At 41.2% G+C, this 16,387-nt stretch overlaps 1 protein-coding gene across 1 annotated transcript; it reads right to left on the bottom strand.

Annotated features, from left to right (window-relative positions):
• Nucleotides 1–12,904: 12,904 nt before the first annotated feature.
• LOC142641698 (L-type lectin-domain containing receptor kinase S.4-like) lies at nucleotides 12,905–14,886 on the bottom strand. The gene has a single exon (XM_075816179.1). It carries the CDS (start codon nucleotides 14,876–14,878, stop codon nucleotides 12,905–12,907), a length of 1,974 nt encoding a protein of 657 aa, XP_075672294.1. The 5' UTR covers nucleotides 14,879–14,886.
• Nucleotides 14,887–16,387: the final 1,501 nt, after the last annotated feature.

Raw genomic sequence — 16,387 nt, 5'->3', positions numbered from 1 at the left:
AGGAGAGGATAAGAATGATCTTTTTGTCGCAAAGGAAGCTTAGGGTGTTTATATGGAAAGCCTTAAATATTCTTTCACATACACTTTTCCTTGTTCACACAAGGTTCCTAATTCCACCCATGATATACACAAGGTTCCAAATATCACGCTGCATCTTTTTTTCTATCTGTCTTTGTTTATGATGAATAAGAAATAAGGATAGGACAAAAAAAAGGGAAGGATAGGAAATTACTATGCAATGTAGTGTTATATTCCAATAAGCATGATTGACTTGACATAAGAATTGAAGAATATGGATTCTCCGTTCACTCCATTTGAGAATATATTTTATGATTTAAATTTTGTTATTTGAATCTAACAATATTCTCAAATTTGTAATAATAATTATAAATTATAAAATAGATTCATTTAAATTTTTTTTTAAAATATTAATATCATATTATGAACGTTTCACTTTATACTCTACTAATAATATTATATTATGTTGTTTCTTTTTTCTCCCTTATAATAGCTAATATATATTAAAATAAAACACTAAAATTTTCGGTAGACTTTCATTGGTATTCACTTTGGGGTTCAAGCCATCTTACCACTGCCGTCCATTTCATAGAAATTAAGGCCAACAATTGATTCACACTTAGCATCCGTTTGGGAAGCATGTTTTGCGTTTTTTAATGGTGCATTTTTTTAGTAAGTTCCGTGTACTGTTCATAGGACCTGCAAACTACTTTTTTTCAAAAAAAATAACTTTAAAACTGGGTTTCAGATACTATTCACACATTTAAAAATTATTTTATTACAGTATTTTCAGTTTTCAATTTTCAATAATAAGCGAAATCTAAACAGACCCTTATAATCATCCTAATCAAGAGTTTTTTCCTTTCCTTTTTGTTTTCTTTTATCAAGTAGGACCCTTAAATTTTCAAATTTCCAACGGTGGGTAGGTGCTAGGTATGGCCTTTTATAGTTAATTTATTTTATTTTATCTTTAAGAAGACCTTTTATAGTAATTGAGTTTTATTTATAGTAATTGAACTATGAAAAGGTGGGAAACAGAACGCACCGTGCATGTGTTCATCTCTATACACGTGATCCCCTTGATTATTTAGCGCTATGCGCAGTAGAAATAGATGTGTATATATATGCATGTGTTCAAGGTTCTTCCCTTGTTTCATTGGTTTTATTCATGGTACATATGTACTAGGAAACATGTTTCTTGACAGCTGGTACGTACTGCTGTTTCTTTTCCTGAAGTATTTATTGATTAGTTGCTTTATTTTTGCTTGAAGTTTTCTCAGGGAGACTAAGTATGGATGGGGTGTTTTAAGTTCAATTAGCACAGTGTTTATATCATACACCTAATTACACGCATTTATACACACAAATGTCACATCACAAAATAAGTGGTGACAAATAGACATAAGTAGAATTAGTAAAGCATAAGTATGCAGCACACCACATTGGCATGTGTACTTTGTATATACTAGTCATAATCCTAAGTTTTATATCCGAATAATTAAGAAGTGTGTTTTTTTTTTCCCAACTATGATTGTCACTTTTCAGTTTTCTTATTTCACTGTATCCTAATTTAAAATTCGAAAGGCTTGTGACCAACATTAGAGGAAGCAAGATTAGAAGAAGTTTGAAAGTAAAATTAGTCTAGATGATATTAATAAAAAAATAGATAAGCATTCATATAGTAATGTGTAGGGACTGGATTTGGTGCCTAAGCCCAAACGATTGGAGGACCCAGGCCCAAATAGCCCAATACAATAAATTTGTAGAGAGCGGGCTGTAAGACTAGGTTTCTAGGGGTTAGATAACATTCACTATGTGCCAAAAATAACCTAGAAAAACAAAAGGCAATCACAATATTGTGAAAGAAAATTCTCGGCCGAGGAGATTAGTTCTTGAATATATCACTATGAGACTTGTTTACAGTTTCAGTTCTTTGCGCTACAGTGTTTTTCTCTGCTATATTTTTCGATCCCCCTTCTCTGGGGGACCTTTTGTCTTATATATACCCTTTTAGATGATCCTGGCCTTCTATTTGTTAATCATATAGGCCACCAATCGAATGCTAGTCCCATCAGGCACCTTCCCAAAACCCCTGTGAGATGTGGCAACTAGGACAGCACTGTTTAAGGGTCTTCTCCACATAAATACGGCCAGGAGGTTTGGTGGGATGCATTAAATGGGGTGGTAGCTACCACCCCCTCAGCACGTCAGGGCTAACCCTCTCTCCTGGTCTATTTCTCTATAATACGTCCTCCTCTGGTGGTGTACCGCTGACATTGCCCCTTATCCAATGGCGGGATCTCCTCGGAATTGCCCTTGCCTCCTCGGCGTATGGCATGACATGTGGCAATGCTACTTTACCAAATTGCTGCACCCCATAGTTTTTCCCTCTTGTCCAAGGAGAAAGAATGGGGTTTTGAACTGAAGTGGTTGATTCTACACATTTTTCCCTGCTTTTCCTACATGAGAATGTTGTTTCGCTTGTCTTGTAACCGCTCTTGACGCTTCGGACCCCGCAACACTTCATTAAATGCTCTAGGCGGCGCTCTGTTCCCTACATCTTACAGTGAGATAGTGATCCTACAGCTGACGTTTCTTCTCAAATTTTGGGCGAGATAACTCCCACCCAATGCTGCCTCCTATATAAGGCGCTTGGAGAGTTCATTTTTCTCACTTTACAAATCTTCAAACACCCAGACTTCCTATACTCTTAAGCTCCCAAGATTTCCCAAACCTTTCGATTCTCGAGAAGCTTCTGAGGCGTCCCTTGTCCTTATTTTCGTAAGTTCTTTGTTTTTAGGCTATTTTCTCCTTGGCCTTCTTCTCTTTACTTCTTTTTAGCAAGTATTTCCCACCATTTTCTTGAGTCTGTCACGATGGGTAGGTTCGCTCATTTAGTTGATTTTGCCGCTTGTATGGAGGGATTTAGGGCCTTGTATCAGATCCCCTGGGGCATCTCTTTACAGTATTGCCCCTGGGCGGGTGGACTGGTCTTAGGAGGGAAGGAGAAGTAGTTATCCCCATGATAGCCTTTATAGAAGGCGGGATGAGGATATCCATGGGAAGGGTGACTAGAGATTACTTGATAGCCCATAGGCTTTGCCCCCACCAGTGTGCGCCCAACCTATTTAAAGTACTGGGCAATGTAGATGCTCTCAACAAGTAGATGGGGTTGGACCTCTCCTGGCATAATGTCTTCTGGATGTACGAGTGCCATTAACTCGCAAACTCAGGCTACTACCTTAAGTCTAGGTCTTCCGTTGTTAGGCTCGTTTTATGCCTTCCCAAGTCCAACGAAGGTATGAAAGATGCCTATCTCATTGTCTCGAGCGACTGGCATGACGACCTCCATTGCCTAGTCTGAAAGGGAGAGCCAGGTGGGGTTCTCTAGGCTTAGGTATTTCAATGAGGAAATTAGTTCCGTAGTTTTGTTGCTTTTTTCTTTCTTTTGATACATAGTCTCTTCTTGATTAAAGGTTTCGCTATTATGACCAAATTTTCACCTGTCGGCTATTTTGCAGACAAAAGGTATGTGGCGCCTAACATCAGCTTTGTCAACGTTGCAGACCTCAATAGAGTTCTAAGGTCTGAGGTATTTGTAAGCGAGGACAGGCTGTTAAGAGCAGTCCACCTTATTCTCGACTTCGAGCCCTTGTCCAACATCTTCCAAACGCGAGCAACTCGATTACAGTAGACAATCGTTGGTTAGCTCGAATAGATGTTACAGTGCCAGGATTTTTGGCCCGGGAAGATGTTGCACCAACTGAGCTGCCCTCCCCACCACATCCTTCCTGAAGTGGCTGCTTCGAGAAAAGAAACAACTTCTTCACTACAATTGATATTGAAGGGGATAGACTAGTTCCACCCCGAGGAAGAAGAAAAGGAGCAGAGAGAGCCCAGCCTCAGACTCCGAAGAAGAGCTTGATAGGTCCTCCGGCATCCATACATCCTGGTTCATTGTTGCGCAGGTGGACAACAGCTCAGAGGAAGAAAAGGAGATGTCTTTACAAAGGAAGGGCCTGTGTACACTTCTCGCTAATAGAAACAAAGGGCCGGTGGCCAAGGGCGCTTCAGGGTCACAACCCCTATCAGTTCCCCTTCCACCTCTCTCCCTCATGGTCAACCCATTCGCTGTGCCTCCTTTGAAGAAGAAGAGGAAGGAGAAAGAGGTTTCCCAGGAAGGGGAGATGGACTCTCATGACGAGGTGGTCCCTTCCAAGCAGCAAAAGACTACCTAGGTTAAGGGCAAGGGGAAGACCTTTTCAGCCGAGAGTAAGGAGGATCAGACTCTGGCTGAGGTGTGCCTTCCAAACTCAATGTGGGACCCCCGAGTGGGGCTGGAGGGGGCAGCCATATTGTGGAATTCTAGCATCAGGGAATTCCAAAAAGGGCAGGCTTTCTACCTTTCTGAAGCCCTAGAGCAGCCTCTCCTGCTGCCAAGGGATATGACTGCACTAAGGAAGATGAGGCAGCCAGACCTATACCTGTCCTTGAAAAGGGATTTGGCTATGGTAAGTTTCTTAGGAGATATTTCTTTCATCATATTAGGTCATCTCCCTTATTTGACAATGTGCTTTTATGTCGTTTCTATGTAGTGCATCTAGGAAGTCTTTACGGCTGAGGAATGGGTGAAGGAAGCCAGGAACGATGCTAAGGCCAAGGTGGACCTTCGCGCTAAGGCCGACAAGGCCTTGGGCGCCTCTAAGCAGAACGTCTAAGAGCTCTCCTGAAAACTAATTGTTGAGGAGAGGGATAAGAAGAGCGTCGAGGCTGGCCTAAAGACTGCTAAGGCGCAGGTTGAGGAGTAGTATAAGAAACTACACTACATCGAAATACAGTGGGAAATGGCCAAGAAGGAGGCTATGGACCTAAGGGTGGAGTTGAAGAAGGCAAAGGAGGCTACCAAGGCAGCCAAGGAAGTAGCAAAGGCCTCAGCGCAGGCAGCCTATAATTGCTGGGTGGATGAGACTAAGATACGTCTAGCAGATGAGCTGACAGAGGTTTGTAGGGATTGCTACAAGGAGGTGTGGATAGAGGCCCTTAACTTGGCGGAGGAAGGAGGAGAATGTCTTTTACCCTCAAGACATCCGAGCAATCCCATCAACGCTTCCCCCTCCTGTTGCCCCCATGTCCATCATGTTCGAGCAACCCCCTGCCATTTAGGTCCCTCCTCCTCCTCCTCCTGAGGTCCCCAAGGAGCCTGGCAAGGTTGGCGAACTAGGCTAGGAGGTGGAGGCGTCCAAGGATAAGGATAAGGGAAAGGGGGTCAAGCCTCTGCCAAAGGCCAAGGGGCCGGAGGTCATCCTCGAGCCCAAAGATGCTGCCCCCAAGGCCAAGGATGCTACACCCAAAGCAAAGGAGGCGGATCCTAAGTCTAAAGAAGCTGATCCGAAGGCCACTGACCCTCTCCCCTCCAAGCCAGGCAGTAAGGATGTCCCCCCTCCTCCCAAGGCCTAGCCTAGGACTGTTCTCCTTTTTTGTTGTTGTTGTCCTTTTATCCCTTTCCCTTTTTTTTTTGTAACCTTCTTTTGTAGTGGCTAATTGTCCTGTTTGAAATGTACCTTTCTTTTGAAGTAATGAACATATGATGAAGTTTTATTTTATGGCCAGTGTAGTTCTATTTTTCTCTCTTCCTTATTCTTGCAATGTTTATCTCTAACTAACTGTGGTTGGCGTTCCATACCTTGTTGAGAATAAAGGAAACTCATGTTTTTTCAAAAGGATAACAATAAAGAACTGTCATTAAATTAAGTAAACTAAACCCACATGTGCAATGAGAGAAATTTTCTAAGTGTTGATACTGAGATGTGCCTAGCAGGACACTTAGCAAGGCAAGATGTGTTTGAGATTTTCCACCTTAGGAATGTTTTAGGAATGTACCTTAAGGATCCTTGGCCCTAAGCTCAAAGAGGATCCTTATGCTCTTGCGATGACGAGTATGCCGATGTGCTAGACTTAGTTTATTCAGGATGTTGGTACGAGGGCCAAGTAGGGTTGAGGTTTTGCCTTACCTTTGGAGGATTTACTTGAGGTGTTAACTTACTCAAGGCATAACCAAGGTTCTGTTTAACCCTTAGAGAATGTAATTAAGGTGTTAATTTACCTAAGGCATGACCGAAATTCTGTTTGACCCTTAAAGAATGTAATTAAGGTGTTAATTTACCCAAGGCATGGCCGAGGTTCTGTTTAACCCTTAAAGAATGTAACCAAGGTGTTAATTTACCCAAGGCATGGCCGAGGTTCTGCTTAACCCTTAGAGACTGTAACCAAGGTGTTAATTTACCCAAGGCATGGTTGAGGTTCTGCTTAACCCTTAGAGACTGTAACCAAGGTGTTAATTTACCCAAGGCATGGTTGAGGTTCTGCTTAACCCTTAGAGAATGTAAGTAAGGTGTTAATTTACCCAAGGCATGGCCAAGGTTCTGTTTAACCCTTAGAGAATGTAATTAAGGTGTTAATTTACCCAAGGGATGGCCAAGTTTCTGTTTAACCCTTAGAGAACATAACCAAGGTGTTAATTTACTCAAGGCATGGACCCAAGGCATGGCTGAGGCTCTGTTTAACCCTTAGAGAATGTAACCAAGGTGTTAATTTACCCAAGGCATGGCCGAGGTTCTGCTTAAGCCTTAGAGAATGTAATTAAGGTGTTAATTTACCCAAGGCATGACCGAGGTTTTGTTTAACCTTTAGAGAATGTAACCAAGGTGTTAATTTACTCAAGGCATGGCTGAGGTTCTATTTAACCCTTAGAGAATGTAACCAGGGTGTTAATTTACTTGAGACATTCAGTTCGAGGAGCCAGACATGACCGATGTTTTGTTTAGTATTCGCATGAGTAATGAACACAATGTAGGAGGTCATAAACAAAAACATGACAGAGCTGCCTTTCATTAATAATAGTACCTTTGCAGATTATTTACATTCCAAGGCTGTGGCACAAAAATTCCATCTAAATCTTTTAGGAAGTATGCACCTATACCAGTTATCGAAGTGATACGGTATGACCTTACCCAATTGGGCCCTAGCTTCCCCCACACCGGGTTTTTTGCGATGCCCACTACCTTCCTTAATGCCAAATCCCCAGGGGCTAATGGTATTAACTTCACGTTTGAATCATACCCTTGTTTGAGCTTTTGCTGATAGTATGCGAGTTGAACTATTGCGTTTTCTCTCCGTTCTTCAACTAGATCCAGGCTCTTCTCCAACAGGTTGTCAATTCTGTTTGGAGTGAATAAGATTTTCCTCAGTGTAAAAAAATCCAATCTCTAGAGGAATCACAGCCTCGGCCCCATAAGTCATTGAAAAGGGGGTTTCCCCTGTGGATCTTCGAGGGATGGTCTGATATGTCCAGAGAACATGTAGTAGCTCCTCCACTCACCTGCCCTTTGAATCATCCAACCCCTTCTTGAGTTTGCTTACTATGACTTTATTGACAGCCTCAACTTGCCCATTTTCTTGGGGATAAGCCTGGGTTAAGTACCTATTGGTGATACTCAATTCACCACAGTATCTTCTAAACGCTTTGCTATCGAACTAAAGGCCATTGTCTGAGATGAGGGTGTGAGGGATCCCAAACCAAGTAACAATGTTTTTCCATACAAATCTCTTGGTGTTCACATTCTTAATGTTTGATAGGGGCTCGACTTCAACCCACTTGGTGAAATAGTCATTGCCCACCAACAGCCACCTCCTATTTCTTGCAGCCTTGGGGAAGGGCTCCACGATTTCCAAGCCTTACTGAGCGAAAGACCAAGGCTTGGACAAGGGATTAAGGGGACCCCTTGACTGGTGGATGTTTGGGGCATATCTTTGACATTGGACGCACTTCTTCATGTATTCTTGCGTGTCCCTTTGCATATTTGACCACCAATACCCTTGGGTTAGGGCCCTGTGAGACAGCGAACTGCCCTCCGTATGACTTCCACAAATCCCTTCATGCAACTCCTCTAGGAGGGGGTCCACTACCTTAGGATGAATGCACAACATATATAGCCCAGAGAAAGAGCAATTGTATAACTTTTGATCCTTGGACAGGCAGAATTGAAGGGCTTTTCTTTGTAATTTATCAACTTCCCCCTTTTCCTCAAGCAAAATGTCATCCTTAAGAAATAGCACAATAGGATCCATGCAGCCAGGCCCCACCTTAATTTGGTGAAGAAGGACCTTCTCCCCTTCCCTCTCAGCAGGCTTGTACAGATCTTTGACTAAGATCACCCGAGGCAAACCTTGCACCGAAGAGGTTGCAAGAGTGGCAAGGGAGTCAGCATGCGTGTTTCTGCTCTTCAAGACTTGTTGTAGGGAGAAAGACTCAAACTTTGCCTGCAAGTGCTTGACTCAGTTCATGTAGTCCGGCATTCTTACGTCTCAGGCTTCTAGCTCTCCCTTCACTTAGCCTACGACCAATCTCGAGTCTAAAAATATCTTCACCATTTGTCCTCCCATCTTTTGTACCATAGCCATTCCTATGAACAGAGCCTCATACTCAGCCTCGTTGTTCGTGGCCGAAATGCTTAGCCTTAAGGATTTTTCAATGATGATCCGCTCAAGAGACACTATAACTAGCCCCACTCTAGATCCCCTCTGATTGGCTACACCATCCACGTATACCTTCCACGATGGAAGCTCCTGTACGGCGACCATCCCAACTGATTTTCCATTTATGTCTAGCCTTTCCTCATTTTCTACTAATGAATGTTTAGCAAACTCGGCCACCAAGTCCACAAGGATCTGACCCTTCATGGAAGTGCATAACATATATTTAATGTCTAAAGCTCCTAGAATTGTCCCCCACTTTGCAATCCCCCCCGCGTAGTCCGCTTTCCGAAGCAGTGATCAAAGGGGGAGTTGGGTTAGAACTACAATCGTGTGTGCCTAGAAGTAATGTGGGAGCTTTCGCGTAGCATGTACTATTGCCAAGATGGCATTCTCTAGGGGTAGATAACAGACTTCTACCTCGTGTAATGATTTACTCACATAATAGATTGGTTTATGCACCATATTATCGGCTCGTATCGTCACCAGACTCATCACATGCGATGCTACTACGATATAGGAAAATAGAACCTCATCCTGCTCGGGTTTGGACATAATGGGTGGCTGAGAAAGATATTCCTTCAATTGCTAGAAGGCGAGGAACATTCCTTCGTCCACTCAAATCCCTTCCACTTGTGCAACAACTAGAAGAAAGGCTGACACCTGTCTGCTGATCGGAAAATGAATCAGTTCAAGGCGGTAGTCATTCCTATTAATTTCTGGGCATTCTTAGGGTTCCGAGGGGGCTGAAGGTTGCTGATTGTCTTGATCTGATTAGGATCGACCTCAATCCCATGATGGGTGACCATATAGCCTAGAAACTTTCCAGAGCCGACACCGAAAGATCACTTTGAAGCATTGAGGTGTAGCTTGTGTTTTCTTAATATTCCAAAAATATTTCTGAGGTTGTTTACGTGCTCAGATTCCACTTTACTCTTTACTACCATGTCGTCTATGTAGACTTCAATATATTTGCCTAGTTGTGGTTTGAATTTCTGGTCATCATTTTCTGATAAGTAGACCTTGCGTTCTTTAGCCCGAAGGGCATTACCTTATAATGATGATTCCCTGTAGGTGTGACAAAGGAAGTCTTCTCTTGATCCTCCAAGGCCAATGGTATCTAGCGATATCCTTAGAAGGCATCCAAGAAGCTCATTCGAGGATGGCCCACAATAACATCCACTAGCTGATCTATCCGAGGTAGAGGGAAGGGGTCCTTTGGGCAAGCCTTATTTAAATCCGTGAAGTCCACGCACACCTGCTATTTCCCACTTTTCTTCTTTACCACTACCGTGTTGGTCAACCACTTAGGGTAGAACACCTCTTTTATGGCTCCAACCCGTTTAAGTTTGAGTACTTCTTCCTTGACGGCATCAAAGTGTTCCTTGGATGAGCGTCGAGGTGGTTGCTTTTTTGGGCCAATAGATGGATTGACGTTTGAATGGTGGCAAATGAAGTCCAGATCCACCCCTAGATCCTTATAAGGGCTTCTTGCAAATACATCAATATTTCTTCTAAGAAAATCTATTAGCTCCTCCCTCTCTTGAGGAGGGATGAACGCTAACTTGAAAGAACTTCTCCTCATCATCCCCAACAATAACCCTTTCCAATTGCTCACACTCTACCTCACTTTCCATTGCATCCATGGATACCACCGGCACCTTTGATTGCTATAAACCCTGCCCGCCAGGGGCCAAAGGCTCCCCTCTGGCTTGATATCTGATTACGGCCACCAAGCATTGTCTGGCTATAGATTGGCTCCCTACCAGCTCTTCGATCTGATCCCTAGTTGGATACTTCACTTTCATGTGTAGGGTGGAGAGGACGGCCCCCATGTCATGAAGCCAGGTAAGGGGAGTAAGCATCTACCACAATGAAATCCACCTTTAGTACTTTTGATCCTACCTACACAGGTAGCCTGATTAGCCCATTTGGGATAACCATCTTTCCATTAAAACCCACCAGAGGGGAATCATAGCTAGTTAAGTCCTCTAGCCTTAGTCTCAGCCCTTTGTATAGATTAAGGAACATGATTTTTGCGCCGCTGCCCTGATCTACCAAGACCCTCTTTACGTCATACCCCCTAATTCTTAGGGTAATCACTAGGGCATCATTATGTGCTTGTGAGGTTCCAACTTTCTCTTCGTTGGAAAAGCTCAAGGCTGGTCGGACTTCCACCCTGCTCCTCTTTAGACTAGGAGTTAAGTCCTCGGCAGGTGGTCGATCTATGGACATTACTTTGGATGGAAAAGAGCCTGTTCTCCCTAGAGCAGCAAAGATTATGCTAATTGTACCCAGTGGGGGTTTTGAAGAAGCATCTCTATGCACTTTTAACTTGGGCTGGTTGCCTTATTCATTAGGTTGATACATGAATTGCTTCAACTTTCCTACCTGCACCAGCTGCTCTAGATGGTTCCACAAAGTCCTGTAGTCCTCGGTGGTATGCCTACGCTCTTGGTGGTATTGGTAGTGGAGACTCTGGTTACGCTTCGTGGGGTCTCCTCCCATCTTATTTGGTCACTTAAAGTATGGATCGTTCTTAATCTTTTGTAAAACCTGGTGTACAGGCTCTCGGAACACGGTGTTAACCACCTGGGTAACAGTCAGTCCCGAGGGCCCAACAAAATCCCTTCGAGGTCTACTGTTATTCTATCTGTCCGACCTAAAATTCCTTTGCTCCTAGAGGATCACCATAGCCTTTCCTTTTCCTTGTTGTTGGTCCTCTTTAACCCGCTTATACTCATCAATGCGATCCATGAGCTGGCGCATGGTCCCAATGGGCTTTCTTGTCAGGGACTTCCTTAAGTCATGCTCGGTGGGCAAGCCAACCTTAAAGGTTCTTATGGAAACATCATCGAAGTTTCCCTCAATCTTGTTGAACATCTCCCAGTACTTTTCGGAATACGTTTTCAAGGTCTCCCCTTCACGCATTGTCATGGACAACAGTGAGTCCAAAGGCCGAGGAACCCTGTTGCAAATGACAAAATGAGACCCAAATGCTTGAATGAGCTCCCTAAAGGAGCCAATAGAGTGTTCCTTAAGGCTATCAAACCATCTCATCGACATAGGCCCTAAACTGGAAGGGAACACCTTACACAATTAGGCCTCGTTCTTGGAATGTACAACCATTCTTTGGTTGAAGTGACTCACTAGGTTTTTTTCTTATTCATAAAAAAAGGGAAGATTTTTTTTTTCTTTGTAAATTTCTAGGTCTGCGGTCATGAACAATATTATTGTCCCATATAGCCTGCAAATGTTTCCTCCGAGCAGTATGTTTTATGCGTAAAAGTTCAACTTCAAACTAGACAAAATACGTGCATTGCATGCAATTTTATACGGCAACATGTATATTAGTGTGATTGCAGCCATGTCACATGCAGTTTCTCAATTCGAAAAGAATTTGACTCCTTCATAAAACTATACACCATAAAAAATAAAAAGGGTTAACCCTCAGGCTTTTTTGACATGACTCATGAGGGGTTTGTTTTTTTATAGAGATTTTGTTTTTAAGTGAAACATTAAACATAGTATTTGTGTCCTATGTAGGGCTTAAAGTATCAGCGCAAATTGGACTCTGACTTGAGCTGCCATTTGCGTGGTGCCGTGGTAGTTGTGACCTACAAGTTTGATTTTTTTTTTTTTTTTTTTCTTGATTTGCATTTTCTGAAGCATGGTGGATTGGGAGAGAATAGTAACCCTGAAGAAGCTGGCCCTAATTTTTCTATAATTTTTTATGAGTTTGGTTCCCTTAATTAATATCAATATTAGTTGCTATGTCATTTTGTTAATAATGCATTTTTTTTTTATCTGTTTGGATTTTGGTGTACGGGCTCATGTCCATTTGTTTCAGGGACAACTCATTGAATATGATTTTAAAGGCTATGTATGTGCCACATCTATAAATAATAAGCTTGCTTTGCATAAAACTGGAATGTCACATGTAGAACAACTATCTCTTAAAATTCTAAGATTGGAGTTGACTTATCAGATTGTGAGGAAAAATTCAAGGAATTGATGAAAGCAACCCGTTCAACAAACAGAGAGAACTGTTGAGAAAACATTTTACTATACTCGGAATACCTAATAATTATCAATACCATTAGGACAAGGGAACTTGAAGCATGGAGTTGCATGGCATTAATTCTGATCTAAAATATTATATCATACTTTTCTTCTAAAATATTATATACATCCAATATAAACAAAAACAAAAACAAAAAAAAACAAAAAAAAAACCAAAGAAAAAGAGAAGGTGGACAAGATGATGATTAATTTATTTACGTCCAAACAAATACTACATGTGTAAGTATGTAACCAAGTAGTAGCAACTGAATCCCAAACCACAGAAACAAGACTACCTACCATCATCTCCGCTGAAAACTGAAAAGGGTGGAGTTAAAACATCCTCAACGTCAGCAACATCCTCGTTATCACCGACTGAGGCTGAAGCAGTGGGATAAGATTGCATAAAATCGTCCTCCTCCTCCAAAGCCTGCTTCGTTTCCAAGCACCTAACCACATGCCTCATAGTGGGTCTTGACTTGGGTGCATCGTTGGAACACATTAAGCCCAATTTAAGCACCAAAATAGCTTCAACTTCATCAAACTCACCCCCCAACCTTGAATCCACAACCTCAAGTATTGCTCCTAATCTCCACTTCTCCCAAACCCAGTCCACAAGCATGAGCTCCTCAGGCAATGCTTTAGGGTCAATAGGCCTTCTACCACATACCACTTCTAGCAACAAAGCACCAAAAGCAAACACATCAGAACTTGTTGTTGGCTTGCCTGTGCGTGTGAGCTCAGGTGCTAAATAACCCAACGTGCCCACCACCTTGGTTGTGCTTGGGTTGGAGCCATGCTCATACAGCTTAGCAAGACCAAAATCACTTAACCTTCCGTTGAACTCAGAATCCAATAACACATTGCCTGCCTTGATGTCTCTGTGAACCACAGTTTGTTCTGATTCCTCATGTAAATATAAAAGCCCTAAAGCAACCCCTTTGATGATCTTGAACCTTTGCTCCCAGCCTAAGATTTCTTTAGGTTCATCAAAAAGGTACTTGTCTAAGCTTACATTAGGCATAAATTCATACACAAGTAATAGATCACCCTGCCTACGACACCAACCCAATAATTGAACTATATTTCGATGACGAAGATGGCCCATACTACTAACCTCAGACATAAATTCTCGCAAACCTTGCTTCGAATTTTGGGAAACACGCTTTACTGCAACTTGGGTATTTGAATTTGGCAAAGTTCCTTTGTAAACTCTACCAAATCCACCAAACCCAAGAAGCTCTTTTTCTCCAAAACCCTTTGTTGCTTTCTTTAGCTCCTCATATGAAAATCTATGTGGTCCAATATCAAGCTCCCAGGCTTCAACCACACCAACCTTCTTGAGTTTCTTTACATTGTAAAAAATCAAAACAATCCAGAAAATCACAACCAAAGCACAGACTGAGACACCAACAATTAGGCTTGTGTGGTTTTTTTTAGACCCATTCACTGTTGGGAGCTTAGGGAGTTTATCTAAATTGAGATTTTTAGCACCTCCATTTATGTTAAAGCTCCAACCTAAGACGTAGTGCGAACTTGAGGATGAAAGGCTGGTTGAACCAGAGAACCCCACGAACATGGATTCTTTAAATATTGGTGAGAGATCCACATGATAAGGAAAATTTTCAGACCTGAGTCTAGCAAATTGTTGCGCGACCTTAACATTTACTTGATTTATTCGTGCATCATATTCAACCCAAGCTTGAATTATCTGATCACTCTTTAGATTTATGAAATCTCTACGCTTAGATTGATCGACTGGAACAGATTTGTTCAATAGTATGCTTTTGAGGCCGACGCGAACATGGTTATCGTCGATGTCACCGAACTTGGTGCGATTGAAAGTGTGAAATTCCACCTTGAATATGTGGTCCAAGATGTTTCCATCCTTTTTGGTGTTGAATAGACCAAGAGAACGAGAGATTGTAAAAGCAAAGTCATGGCCGTCTAGTTTGCCACGTTCATTGATCAAGGCAAAAGCAAACGTGGTGGAAAAGGACATAACTTTGCCATTGGAGGAGTTCTTGAATTGGATTGGATATTTATAAAATGCATGGCTAACACCTTGATGAACCGACTTGTTTGTCAGCTGAAGTATGCCATTGTTATCAATCACTGCATCGCCTTCTAAGCTCATATTTTTACGTTCGGCATTGAAACCACCAGTGAGTTGGGTCAACAAGGATCCATCATTGTCTAGGTCAGGCTTTACTCGGTATAGGAAAAGAAGGAAAACCAAGAAGAGAAAGATGAGTTTTGCTGCCATAGGAGAGGATAAGAATGACCTTTCTGACGCAAAGGACGCTTAGGGAGTTTATATGGAAAGCCTTAAATATTCTTTCACATACACATTTCTTTGTTCACACAAGGTTCCTAATTCCACCCATGATATAAAGTATAAACAAGGTTCCTAATATCACGCTGCATCTTTTTTCTATCTGTCCTTGTTTATAATGAATAAGAAATAAGGATAGGACAAAAAAAAAGAGAAGGAAGGATAGGAAATTACCATGCAATGCAGAGTTATATATACTCCAATAAGCATGATTTGACTTGACATAAGAATTCCAGAATATAGATTCTCCGTCCACTCCATTTGAGAATATATTTTATGATTAAAATTCTATTATTTGAATCTAACAATATACAAAAAGGGCACATCATATACATTCACAAAATTGTAGTATTAATTATCACAAAATTGTAGTATTAATTATAAATTATGAAATAGATTCATTTGAAATTTAAAAAAAAATATTAATATCATATTAAGAATGTTTCACTTTCTACTCTACTAATAATGTTATATTATTTTTTATCTCCCTTATAATAGCTAATTTATATTAAAATAAAAACACTAAAATTTTATGTAGACTTTCATTGGTATTCACTTTGGGGTTAAAGCCATCCTACCACTGCCGTCCATTTCATAGTAATTAAGGCCAGCAATTGATTCACACTTATAATTATTCTAATCAAGAGTTTTTTTCCTTTCTTTTTCTTTTTTTTTTTTCCCTCTTTTTTGTTTTCTTTTACCAAGTAGGACTCTTTAAATTTTCAGCGGTGGGTAGGTACTAGGTAGGGCCTTTTATAGTTATTTTATTTTATTTTATCTTTAAAAAGACCTTTTATGGTAATTGAATTTTATTTATAGTAATTGAACTTGAACTATGAGAAGGTGGGAAACAAACATTTTTTGCTTGCGAAGAAACGCACCATGCATGTGTTCATCTCTATACACGTGATCCCCTTGATTATTAAGCGCTATGCGCAGTAGAAATAGATGTGTATATATGCATGTGTTCAAGGTTCTTCCCTTGTTTCATTGGTTTTATTCATGGTACGTATGTCCTAGGAAACATGTTTCTTGACAGCTGGTACGTACTGCTGTTTCTTTTTCTGAAGTATTTATTGATTAGTTGCTTTATTTTTGCTTGAAGTTTTCTCAGGGAGACTAAGTATGGATGGGGTGTTTTAAGTTCAATTAGCACAGTGTTTATATCATACACCTAATTACACGCATTTATACACACAAATGCCACATCACAAAATAAGTGATGAGAAATAGACATAAGTAGAGTTAGTAGAGAATAAGTATGCAGCACACCACATTGGCATATGTGTACTTTGTATATACTAGTCATAATCCTAAGTTTTATACCCAAAGGGGTAATTCCCTTGTGAGAGAGAAGGTGGTATATTCCTAAGATAAATATAATACCTTCCCGATAACAAGGGCCTATAATTAATACCACATTCCAAATAATTAAGAAGT

Source organism: Castanea sativa, chromosome 6, assembly GCF_040712315.1.
Source record: "Castanea sativa cultivar Marrone di Chiusa Pesio chromosome 6, ASM4071231v1".
In the NCBI taxonomy this organism is placed as follows: Eukaryota; Viridiplantae; Streptophyta; class Magnoliopsida; order Fagales; family Fagaceae; genus Castanea; species Castanea sativa.
Note: the sequence above shows the minus strand (reverse complement) of the source record. Positions and strands in the feature narration are given on the sequence as shown.